Source organism: Theropithecus gelada, chromosome 12, assembly GCF_003255815.1.
Source record: "Theropithecus gelada isolate Dixy chromosome 12, Tgel_1.0, whole genome shotgun sequence".
Lineage (NCBI taxonomy): Eukaryota > Metazoa > Chordata > Mammalia > Primates > Cercopithecidae > Theropithecus > Theropithecus gelada.
In genome coordinates this window covers 42,020,556-42,033,813 of record NC_037680.1, presented here as the reverse complement: position 1 = coordinate 42,033,813, position 13,258 = coordinate 42,020,556, and the positions used below count along the sequence as shown (strand labels likewise).

Below are 13,258 nucleotides of genomic sequence, written 5' to 3'. Positions count from 1 at the left end.
GTTTTAATACCTCAGGGGAAAAATGTTATGTGGAACATATAACTGTATATACAGTGTGACAGTGTATAGTGTATTTATAGCACAGAAGCAATTTCCATGGGTGATTTTTCTAAATGTCACTGTGGGGACTGGAGCTGAACACCTGGGGAAGATATGGGTCCCTACTTTTAAGACTTGGTAATAAATATGTATGAAAGGATCTCAAGAAAATATGTGACAGTGTCACTTGGCTATCACTGTGAACAAGATGAATGCTCTGAATGGATTTGTTAAAATTTAGTTCTAATGGATGGCCAAGTTTGGCCTGGAAGTTTCTAATGTTGTGCTAAAAGGTTCTTCTGCCCTTTCCTAATAGGAATACAAAATAAGACAGATACACAAAAGAAAAACGGTATACTATAAAATAGTTGCAAATTGTGGTATGTCCTACAAAGGAAAAAAAGGGGTGAGTTGCTGAAAGAGAAAATAATAGCACAAAGGAGTGGTAAGGTGATCTTTGGACTTTCATCCCAATTGAAAGGTGTGTATATATATATTTACATATATATGTATATAATAGGGTATTTAAAACATATTTAAAAACTATAAACTATTTCATGCTTCTAGAAAATAACATGTGCTTAATACCCATATTTATGGATGCTAATATTTTGCTATACTTATTTCAGATAGGTCTTCTTAAAATACAAAAAAAAAGTAAGGGAGTATAGCTAAGGCACTCCCATCCATTCTACTCTTCATCTCTAGAGGTTGTAAGCCTCACATTTTTGTGTATTATCCCTTCCTATGTTATATTTTTACTTCCATAAAAAAATGGTGCTGCTCTCTGTGTTTGTTTTAATTATGTAAGTACTATCATACTGTAGAGTTTTGCAACTTGTATATTTCACTTAACTGCCTATACATGTACATCTGGCTATTCAATTCAACTTATTTTCCAATTTGTCATAATATGAACCAACTGCACCTTATGCAATCCTATTCAAATGGACAATTATTCCAGTTTTCACTTTTCACTACTGGGTTTCCTCAGTAATTTAATCACCTGACACTCATGCCAGTGTTAGGAGAGTTCCTCCTTTAGCACATGCTTGTCAATACATGGTATTTTCAAACGCTTAAAGTTTTGCTAATCTAATGATATGACATACATGAAATGATGTCTTCTTTCAATTTTAATTTCCCTGGTTCCTAATAGAGTTACACAGCTGTTCATAATTGTGTTAGCTTTTTTTTGGTGTATTATCTGCTCAGGTTCTATGTCTATTTTTTTTTTTTTCTGCATTAGCTCTTCCTTATTTTTGCAATTCTTTTACATTCAAATACTAATTCCTTGTCATTTAATGATTTATAAATATCTCCTTTTAGTCTATAGCTTGTCTTTTCACTTTCTTGGTGGGGTATTTGGTTATATATTCAGTTTTATTTCAATGTACCCAAATATATAGTATTTTTTACAGTTCATGCTACAGTATGTTACTCTCACATACATATATTTTCCTATATTTTTTTCTGTACATTTTACAATTTTTAAAAAATATTTAGATCTTTATTTAGTTCATTGGGAATTTATTTTTATGTATGGCATGAGGTAGGGATCTAATTTTATCTTTTTTGTTAAAAAGCCATTTACTGGAACAGACTCTTACTTCTCAACTCATTTGCAATGTCTCCTCTGTCACATACCATGTTGCCATTTAAATGTGGGTCTGATTCTATGCTCCCTATTTGTTCCATGTGCAGACTCTTGAGCTAATTCCATGGGTTTTAAACTATTTCAGTTTTTCAAGTATTGAGAAGCTAAGCACACTCCTCACCTCTTCCTTATTCTTTTTCAAAAGAATATTTTTGAATATACTTGGCCATATAATATATACTATAATATACTTGACCATATTCCCTGGCTCTTTCAGATAATTTTAGGATAAGTTGGACCTATAAATTTTTAAAATTTTTATTTATTTAGAGACATATTCTCATTGTCATCCAGGCTGTAGTACAGTGGCAATCATATGCATCTATATTCTTAAAATGTATTGTGGAAAACTTTAATTATATATGAATGTAAATAGTAGAATAGTAAGCCCCAAGCTTCAATATTTTTTCAGTCTCATTTCATCTATCTCTTTATTTTTCTGGGTTATTTTAAAGCAGCTTCAAAATATCTATCATTTTTTTCCATCAAAATTTCATGTATATCTCTAAGAGATGAAGACTTTGGGTCTACATACTTTAGATGGAGGTGACCAGGGATGGCTACACTAAAGAAATGGTATGTAAGCTGAAACTTGAAATATGAGGAGTCAGTCATGGGAACATTGTTCCAAGCAGAATTTTAGGGTAAGGAAATTTGTCATGTTCAAAGAACTGAGTAAAGATCAGTGTGGCTGGAGTTTGGAGATGGAGAGAAGGCAGGAGAGTGAAGGATCAAGCATAGGAAGGAAGTACAGGATTGTGGAAGCCACAGTAATGAGTTCAATTGAAAGTGATTGATGAATTGAAAATGACTGAAAGATGCCAGGATAGAGAATGGGCTGAGGTTTGAACAAGAGAGGAAGCAGAGAGGGCATCTAGAAGGCTCCTGCAGCAGTCCAGGAGAAAGAGGACGGTGACATGGTACAAAACAAATGGAGATAAGTGGACAGATTTCAGATATATTTATATAAGACATGACTGTGGGAGAAAAAGCAAATATATAAGAAGACAGAAATGATTTTTAAAAATCTCAGTAGGCTGAAATAAAGAGCTAAATCGAATGTTACTATTTTTAAGGCTAAATGTGAGGTCCTGATCCTGAATTTAAAACAAATCAAACAAGAACTAAATGAACTGCATTTATATGATGTTAGTGATCTGACTTAGTAATGCCCTTTTTTCCTAGCCGATTCAAAGGATGTTGAAGGTAAAAACAACTCAGACTCCCTCAAGTGTGTTACACAGCTCCTGCATAAATAACTGCACAGCATCCAATTAAACAGTGATGTTTCTGCCTGGGAAAGCTATATATAAGCAAATGAAACCAGAAAGGTACATGTTAAGAATGCATAATTATAGTGAGACCCTATTTAAAACACAGTTCATCATTACATGTATTCAGATATAATAAGTAGTAAATCAGGATCCTGATATATCACAATGACACTCATCAAAATTATAAATTATAGTTAGCTTATAAGTTGGTATTTATTTCCACTAATGTTTGTGCCATGAAGTCTTCCAATAAATGCATCTTTTTTTTTTTAACTTTATAAGGCTTAGTTGTACTAAAGAAGACAAGTCTTTACAAAGCTAAATGTTATTAAACATTTAACAGTAATTGAACCAGCACCAGGTAGCAAGCAGTATACACAGTTAAGTTCTATAAATCTCGAGAAAAGATAAGATGTGTGCATAAATAACTCCAGTGTAAAACAGAATACAGTAAGTGTTGGAGAAATGCTAAAATACTGTTAGATTGTGAGTTTCTGCAGAAACTGGATCGTGTCTCGTTTACTTTTATATTTCCACCTCCTAATACTAGTGTAGGGAATGGCAAGTATCAAATACCTAATAGATGTCCATTCATTCATCCATTGATATAAATACTTATTATATACTGATCAGATGATAGGCACACATTCCTGTCTTTAATAAGCTTACATTAACTCCTTCAAAACTCATTTTGAGAGCCCTGCCTATCAGGGTAAAGACATGTGGGTAATAACAAATATGAATGAAGGGTGCAAGACGATGAGAAAGCAAGCTCTGCTGTACATGAAATAGGTGGTGAGGGAAAAGTGACTGGAGGAGACATGAACATTGTGTGCTTTGAGATGGTGATAAAATCTACCTGGTGGGATGCTTGTGTGGCATTAGCAAGTAGCTGAGTTTGAAAACACAATTTTGTCATTTTCTCCAAAACTTTTTGTAAAGTTTTCAAGTGTTTTGAATAAAAAATGGATATGGAGTGAAGAACATGGCAGGAAAGTGGTAAAGAGTTCTGGCCTTTAAATAAAATAAAATACTGAAATAATGGAGCAATTGGTGCGGCATGGAAAGGTATATAAAGACAAGCGGTGAGTGCTACATTGGGGAACGCAAGAGATGAAGTTAAAAAAAAGTGGGTGAGGAGAGAAAGGAAGTAGAAGGAAAAGAGGTTATGATCTGAATTTGTAATACTGGAATTGAGTATTTCAGAAGGAGAATTGGTCTGGTTTGCAAAAGTCTTGTGAGTGAGGTTGCAAACATTAGGTGCTAAATGAGTGGTGGTAAAAGACATGAATGGAAGAGAAGTAAGGAATCCAAGTCAGAGTGCTCAAGGAAACATGCGGCTGATCGGTTCTATGAGCCATCACACAGCTACTGACATCACTCAGTTTGGTGGAAAATACTAGGATGGAAAGAAGGAAAACCATTGCCAAAGTTTGTGAATGTTGGTGAAATATCAGGAGATTCTGAGGAAATGGCAAAGAGGATGTGTCAAATGAGAGACTTGGTGAAGTTTTCATGGAGAAAGAAATATTTGATATGAACCTTGTAGCAGGTATAGAACTTAAATAGTCAGAAATTGGGATGAAAAAAGAGACATTTCAGTTTGAAGGATGGTCTCAGTAAGACCAGAGGAAGTAGCAGTGGTTAATTATTTCTGATTTATCATTACTGGAGTCCACAATCTTGCAGACAGATGATCTGATAACAATTCTATTGTATCAGTCAACAGGCCTTATTGCATATCCAAGTGAGTATTTTCCAAAGGACCACTAGCTCATAAATATCTTCCTCCACTCATAATTTACTTAACTCCTTTATCTCCAACAATAAACACCTAATGATTCAGCTGGTCCATGTCTGAACATGACCTATTTATGATCTGCATGTTTCTACATATGATCTGCAGCTGGTCCCAGATCGTGTCCCCCAGGCCAAAGCGAATTAGTTCTTTTCCAGGCGTAAGTGGGTGTGAAGAGTCTGGGAACCTCTTAACTTAATAGTAGATTTTCAGAGTCACCTTTATCTATGCTGCTTCCTTTTCTGCTTGGCCTTGACTCTAACTAATGATGCTATTTTGGATCCTGTTTCTTAGAAGCATATTATTACAGACTAGAAAGGATCTTTTGATAGCGTCATGATGTCCTACCTTCTGCTTAAGCAAAGACTTCTCCTACAACTCTTGTGTTGAGCTTGGTCTGAACACTCCTCCATTGTTTACAAAAGCATTGGGTCAGGGGTAGATTGCGACATTTGTCTTTGCTAAAGTTAGTTCTCAAAGTAATACTACAATGCTGGGTAGACATAATTTATCACTGTATCTCCAAGTTGTATTTACTGTTTGGAATATGTCACTTTGACAGGTTTGAAAGGTCCTAGCTCGGAGCCTGTAACATAAGATACCATGTTTGTTGAAATTAAATCTAAATCTTCAATGCATTTTAACTGCTTGGTAAAGAGAACAGACATGTTCCAGTCATATTTTATAAAGTTTAATGTCAAATCTGTTTTCTATTGATTCTTTATGTCTAATCCCATTATGAAATGTGGAGCCAGTAGTAGGGAAATCACACTGGGAAAAGACTGACTTGGGTGCACATGATGGCATATTTATGCCTTGTGTATTCAGAGAGAGAAGGGAGGGAGGGAGACAAGAAAAGAAGGAAAGAAGGAAAGAAGGAAGGAAGGAAGGAAGGAAGGAAGGAAGGAAGGAAGGAAGGAAGGAGGGAAGGAGATTGTATCTTAGCTCTTGGGTAAAGTATAAGTACATTTATGAATGTTAATTTCTACTTTTATAAAAGGGCATGATAATTGGCTTCTAATCACACAACACTTTTTGGCTATTAAATGAACTCAAGAATGTGAAAGTGTTTCATAAATTAAAAACATCTTAATTCTATTGTAGGACATCCACTGCTTGCATTCATGTGCAATTTAGAATGTATATCCTTTTACTTCTTGATATTTTCACTTCTTAAATACTATACATTTATTTGTAGAAACACTCTGTTTCAAGAGACATAATGTGTTCCTTTTGGGACTATGGCTTATCACATAGCTTCTCATTACTTATGTGAAGTGCCAGGAACCTTGAGAGGGCAGAAAAAAATTCTAGTTTCTCTGCAGCTCTCCTCTTGACAGTGCTCGAGTACAGGCTGATTGGCTATAGAGCCATAGGGATTTGATGAAACAAAGCGTTTCACAGCAATACAGACTCTGCTGTTTCTACCTCAAGGGAAGTACAAGATATGACCTTGGTTGATGACTGGTAAGTATGCTTGTTGCCTAGCAAAATTCAGAAGCCCAAGACAAAAGCCATAATGACCTTATTGATTTATATTTTGAAGCTTTTATTACCATAATGTGGTGTGCTACAAATTGGATATTTTAACAGAAAGCTTACAATAGCACGGAATTTTCTACTACCATAGCTGTTGACACATACCAAACAATCTTATCAATTTCTGTATTTATAATGACAACAAAATGATACGTTACACACATGTTAGTGCTTACGAAACATGGGGTACATGAGATAGATTAGCCCAAGATGAGTGAGATTTAAATAAGGGCAACCACATTTTAAAGAATCCCAATGTAAAATTAAATTATTTATTAATGCTACACAAATTTGATAGTCTTAAAAAAATCCTTCTTTACTATAAGACAAGTAATCATTTTTAAGTAAAAAATTTTAAAGAAATAGGATTTATCAATAATAACATTTCTGAAAGTTTGTAACCATTGATTCACATCCAACAAAACTATTGCAGAGAAGCCCATACCTTAATCTAGACATATAATATATATAAATAAAAGTCCATACCTTAATCTAGACATATAATAAATAAAAAATGTCCTAAAAATTTATATATCAATTTTTGGACTAGCAAATAATCTGAAATACATTTCTAGAAACAAGAAACTCTTTCAGCTACTCCTCTCACACTGGCTAAAAATGCTTAGATCACACGATGGGCACGGTGGCTCACGCCTGTAATCCTGACACTTTGGGAGGCTGAGACAGGGGGATTGTTAGAGCCCAGTAGTTTGAGACCAGTCTGGGCAACATATGAAACTCCATCTCTACAAAAAAATACAAAAATTGGCCCAGTGCAGTGGTGTGCACCTGTGGTCCCAGCTACCTGGGTGACAGTGAGACACTGTCTCAAAACAAACAAACAAAAAAACCTCGGATCTTTTCTTTACTCTTTCTTTCTTCTTTCTTTTTTCCTCTTTCTTTCTTTTCCTTCCTTCCTTTCTTCTTTCTTTTTTTCCTCTTTCTTTCCCTCGCCTCCCTTCCTTCTTTCCTTCCTTCCTTCTCTCTCTCTCTCTCTCTCTCTCTCTTTCTTTTGGTTTTGGTTTTGGTTTGTTTTGAGACAGGATCTTGCTCTGTCACCCAGGCTTGAGTGTAGTGGTGCAATCATTGCTCACTGCAGCCTCAACCTCCTGGGTTCAAGCGATTCTCCCAAGTAGCTGGGACCACAGGCATGCACCACCATACTTTGCTATTTTTCTTTTTAATTTTTTTAGAGGTGGGAATTTGAGACCCAGGCTGGTCTCAAATGCCTGAGCTCAAGCAATCCTCCTGCCTCACGCTCCCAAATTGCTGGGATTACAGTCATGAGCCACTGTGCCCAACCTTTCAGATCTTTTCTACAACAAATATTCCAGGTAGAAATTTTGTCTTTTGATACTTTACTATTTTTTCCCACTTTATGTCTCTCTTTGTAATGTAAATATAGTGAAAAAAGCATTATTAAATGAAAAGAGCACTTTTTATTAAATCATTTCTTTAATTTTTTTAAAAAGTATGAAATATCTCTGCCAGATTATACTAAATACAAAGCTAAAACAGCATGTTAGTAAACTAACCATTGCCACGACCACTGATATTAAATGATGTGCTGAAACACTTCAATGACTTCTTAGACATTGTGAAATAAGTCTACTTTCTTCAATGAAAAAAATAATCTCTGCTGAACATAACTTATAAGAAAGTATATATTTGCTGACTAATATATACCTTAGCTCATCTTGCCATTTCAATCTGCTGTTTTGCAAACATAAACACAATGTGAACTACAGTTATAATTTTTAGCAGTTTAAGTTGGACACTTTGTTGTGAGAACATATATAAAATTAACAGAAATAAAAGTTAATAAATATAAAAATTCATCCATAATTTTAATTCCTCAACAAATCAAATTGTTTCCAATTTTTAGGGCACCTTACCATTCTTTACCTTTGCGCATGCACAGACTTAGACTTTGCCTGATGGTACAGATAAAATATTGTGTTCTGCTTTTCTTAGTTATCATTATTTCACAAACATTGTACATATTGCCAAAAGGTCTTCATAGCTATCATGAAAATAAATTAATTGAATGAGTTACCGTAACTTAATGGATCACTTCCTCATTCTTAGGTTACCTTTCTCTCTCTCCTCCCCAACTCCTCTTTTTTGGGACTACTGTCAACCACAAATATTTTCATTTATACAGTTTTCACCTTGTTTTTAATGTTTCTCTCTTCAGATAAATTCTCTGAAGTAGAGACTTATGAACGCTTTTATGGCTCTTGTATTTCCGAAATGCTTTCTAAATATCACTACCATTAATAGCAACGTGTGTGCCTACAATTTGTACTGCAAGCTTCACCAGCACTTGGGTATTAGTATTTTTTATTGGAGAAATGAGTAGTGATTTCAGGGATGAAGTCTCTGTGATTTCATACTAATGAAATCTCATCAGCATTTTTTAATCTGCCTTTTTGTTACTGTTGTTGTTAAATGCTTTAAAATATTTGCTAATTGTATTTCCTACTACGTGGATTTTCTTTGGAGATATGTGTCTTTGTGTTTATCTCAAGAAATTACATGTACTTTTGCTATACTCCATCCAGAAAATAATGCAAATTTTTTTACAATATAAACTGTTTTACTTTGGGGTTTTTTTTTAATAACAGATAAGTTTAATACTTTTACATCATTAAATATATTAAGTATTTTTCAATGTGATTATTTCTTCTTCTCATATCAAAGTTCATATAGTGATTCTACTAAATGTCTGGCAAAATGCAACTTTCCTTCTTATTAAAAAAATTATCCATGTAATCTATCTGGTATTTTGGCATATGTTGTGAGATGTGAGTCTAAATCACTTCTTTTTCAAATTTCCTAATACCACAACCATTTCTTAAATAGTCTTTCCCTTTCTCATTGTCTTATAATGTTATTTTCTTATACATAAAATTTTCATATATAACATGTTAAAATTTTCCATGCATTCCTAGATAGGGCACATTAGAAATGCCTGGGCACGCTGGCCAGTTGAAGATTTTGTTTTGGTTTTACTCTCATATTTGTAAATTCATGTTGAAACCATTAATATCCAGACCTTTATATCCAGAAACATAATTGGCCTCTTCACTAATGAAGTCTTCCTTTATAACCACGAGAAATAACATTTTAAAAATATGTCCAATATTATATAATAAAGGGGCAGAGTAAGACCATGCAAAAGGTAGAGGCTATGTAGTAGGACATGTATATATATCTAGGCTCAACTCCTGTGTAATCTTGTGCCAGATGCTTACAAAAGCTTTTTTTCATGTATATTACCTCACTTGCTCTGTTTGATCTTTGCAATACCCTGTGAGATAATGATGTTATTATCACTACAGGTATTAAGACCCAAAGCATAAACACATCTCTTGAGTCAAAAGCACAAGCTCATTGCGTACCATCATGATATATGTAAATGTAGTTGTAGACCACCTACATCACACAATAACTTTGTCCCTGAATATTTTATAAATTTTTTGCTATAATAATTGCAATCATCTTTTCATCATATTGTCTAATTAGTTGTGCTTGCCTAATGGTATGCTATTGATTTTACTATATTTATTTCGTGTTCAACCACTATTGAGTTCCTTATTACCTCTTTAAAATATGTTTAAATCATTCAGTTTTTTTGAGTTGCTACATTGCCAATGTCAATTCTTTGTTATAGAATCATATATTAATAACATTAACTAATTGGAAAGTAAAAAACCAAGACCAGTTATCTGTCATGATATTAAGACATATTAAAATCTTCCTGTTTAAGAAATATAAATTTTAAAAAGATTATTTACTGCTAGTCAGTTTCCTTTAGACTATAGATTACATTACCTTAAGAATTTTTCATATCAGTCCCTCAAACCTCCCTTTATCTTGTCTGACAGAAGGGCTGACATTACAATGTGGCAAAAAAAAAAATAATAATAATAAAAGAATCAAAAAGAAAGCATAGGCTGGGCACGGTGGCTCACACCTGTAATCCCAGCACTTTGGGAGGCTGAGGTGGGTGGATCACTTGAGGTCAGGAGTTTGAGATCAGTCTGACCAATATGGCAAAACCCCGTCTATACAAAAAATACAAAAAATACAAAAAAATACAAAAACTAAAATAAAATAATAAAATAATTAGCTGGGTGTGGTGATATGCACCTGCAGTCCCAGCTACTCTGGAGGCTGAGACAGGAGAATCACTTGAACTTGGGAGGAGGGGGTTGGAGTGAGCCGAGTTCACACCACTGCACTCCAGCCTGGGCGACAGAATGAGGCTCCATCTCAAAAAGAAACTTAAAAATACAATAAATAAAGCATAGATTTTTTTTTTCTTGTTGGGCTTTAAATACTGGAGAAGAGAGACTAGAGGAATTACTAGGAAAGAGCCATTAGACTGCACACACTTGCACATTTGGGAGAGACTTGCTGCCTTCACATTTCTTCTTAATCCCCAGCTGCCTAAACTCCTTCTCATCATAATCTAGACTCTCCATTCCTTAATAATGCCTTTTAAAATGTTTTCTCCCAGAACATCATTTCAATTATTGAAAGGATACTTTTCTTGAAACTGGATTTATTCTTTGTCTTCCCCCATCTATTCCCAGAGTATTAGGTGTTTACTTGGAAAAGTATTATTAATGAAATGTGATCTTTAAATTCAATTAGTTAATTAACACAGTCAAATAATCCACTGCAAAAAGTATTCTAAATAAAGGAAGCTACTGAGTCCCCTGAAAAATATTTCATTTTTGGGTAAATGTTTTTTGTATTTGGTTGATGGGAAATATATATATAGCTATTATTAAAGGTAAAAATAAAAATGACACAATTAGTTTTGCTATAGAACCAGACAATTAACTTCAGTTCTCATTTCAGTACTCACGGGTAAAATGACTAGAAGTGGATGGATTGACACTGTCCCCACTGTCAGCACTTTCACTGCTGGAAACTTCATCATCCGATTCCCTCACAGAGGAGCAGGGTGAGGAGCCGTCAACTTCTTCAAACTTCCTCTTTAAAATTCCACTCATAGCTGCAGCGCTGTCACATGTACCTGTAACAGGAACGAGAGCAACAGAGCATTGAAATATTTGACCGCTGAACGTGTAGCCAAGGTCTCCAGAGTCATTTTTATGTGGCTTTTTATACATGAGCTGAGCTATAGCTTTCCCTTGAAAGGATCTTTAGCAGATTTTTTTTTTCTATTTTCAAATTAACGAAAATAAGATTAAATTAAATATCAGTATTTAACCATTTGATTACCAAAAGGTTTTTGTATTTTGAGACATAGTTCATTTTAATGTAACATCATTATTTCTTTTTATTGGCAAATTGAGAAAATCCATCTGAGTCCAAGAAAATCTATAAAGAAAAATAATGCCAATGTCTCCACAAGTCCTTGATTACAACATTATATGAAATTCAGCTGGAAGGAACACAAAAAAGTATGCACGACCTTTGTACTGAAGTTCTAAAATTCAAGAAACCTAATTAACTGAGCACAATGAAGCATATAAAAACAGTTCTAAATTTTAGGTAGTTTCCATTTCAGTATTGCAATGGGTGACATACGTCCCCATGCTACCTGCTTGCTGAAGCCCTTGCCACTTTTTTTTTTTTTTTTTTTTTAGAGGGAGTCTCGCCCTGTCGCCCAGGCTGGAGTGCAGTGGGGCGATCTCAGCTCACTGCAAGCTCTGCCTCCCGGGTTTACGCCATTCTCCTGCCTCAGCTTCCCGAGTAGCTGGGACTACAGGCGCCCGCCACCTCGCCCGGCTAGTTTTTTTTTTTTTGTATTTTTTAGTAGAGACGGGGTTTCACTGTGTTAGCCAGGATGGTCTCGATCTCCTGACCTCGTGATCCGCCCGTCTCGGCCTCCCAAAGTGCTGGGATTACAGGCTTGAGCCACCGCGTCCGGCAGCCCTTGCCACTTTTTCAGAAACTCCCTAAAGCTATTTACCTGGGAGAGAGCAATAATTGAATTGAAAGGCCTATGGGTAGAGCATGGATATGGTTTCTCCTAAATTATTTATCTTGGGTCAATGGACTTTCCCCTTTCCCTGGGCTGACCTTTCTCCACCTTCTTCATTTTACCATAAACTGGCACAGTCAAGTAAGGAGCACAAACTTTCTTTGCAGAAGTAAAGATATTTTAGGGTATAAACATTTTATAAATTATCTTAGATATATGTATATGATCTTACATTGCTAAATTACATTAACTTAACTGAAAGTATTTAACTGAAAGGTTAAATATCCATTATCCAAAATGCTTGGGATAAGAAGCGTTCTGAATTTTGAACTTTTCTGGATTTTGAAATATTTGCATCTATATAATGAGGTACCTTGGGGAAGGTACCCAAGCCTAAAGAAAAAATTCATTTATGTATATCTTATTCATATAAGCTGAAGGCAACTCCCTACAGTATCTTTGATAATTTTGTGAACAAAACAAAGTTTTGACCTCACCCATCAGATGAGGTCAGATATGAAAATTTTCACTTGTGGCATCATGTAGGTGCTCAAAAAGTTTTGAATTTAGAGCATTTTAGATTTCAGATTTTCAGATTAGGGATGTCCAACCTTTATTAATATGGCAATTTCATGCATTCTATCTTCCACTTAATTTATTTCACTTGATTCTAACTCACATCTGAGGTATTGAAGACATTGTCTCCTTTTTCTGCCAGAGTATAGTCAGTCCTATATATCAGGTGGAAGAAAGATCCTTAATACTATTCTGAGACCCCCTTAGTTATACTATCGCTGTACTGCTCTTGGAAATCTCTGAAGTCACTTCTGTGCAGATCACAGAGCAAGCAGCGAGTTCAGATTCCCTGAGCTGGGCCAACTCTCCAAGGAAGGTCAAAGTCAGTATTTTGCAAAGTGTGCTACCTGAATGAGCAGCAGTAGCATTACCTGGGAGTGAGATGGTTAGAAATGCAAATTCTTAGCTCC

General features: G+C 34.9%; 1 protein-coding gene across 2 annotated transcripts in view; it reads right to left on the bottom strand.

The window, feature by feature from the left end:
- The window catches only part of CSRNP3 (cysteine and serine rich nuclear protein 3), a 217,838-nt gene that overhangs the window by 72,432 nt on the left and 132,148 nt on the right, over positions 1-13,258 (bottom strand). For both annotated transcript variants that reach the window (XM_025404840.1, XM_025404839.1), the window contains one exon: positions 11,187-11,357. In XM_025404840.1, the coding sequence (XP_025260625.1) occupies positions 11,187-11,334 (148 nt within the window). In that variant the 5' untranslated portion in view covers positions 11,335-11,357. The remainder of the gene's footprint in view (positions 1-11,186; positions 11,358-13,258) is intronic.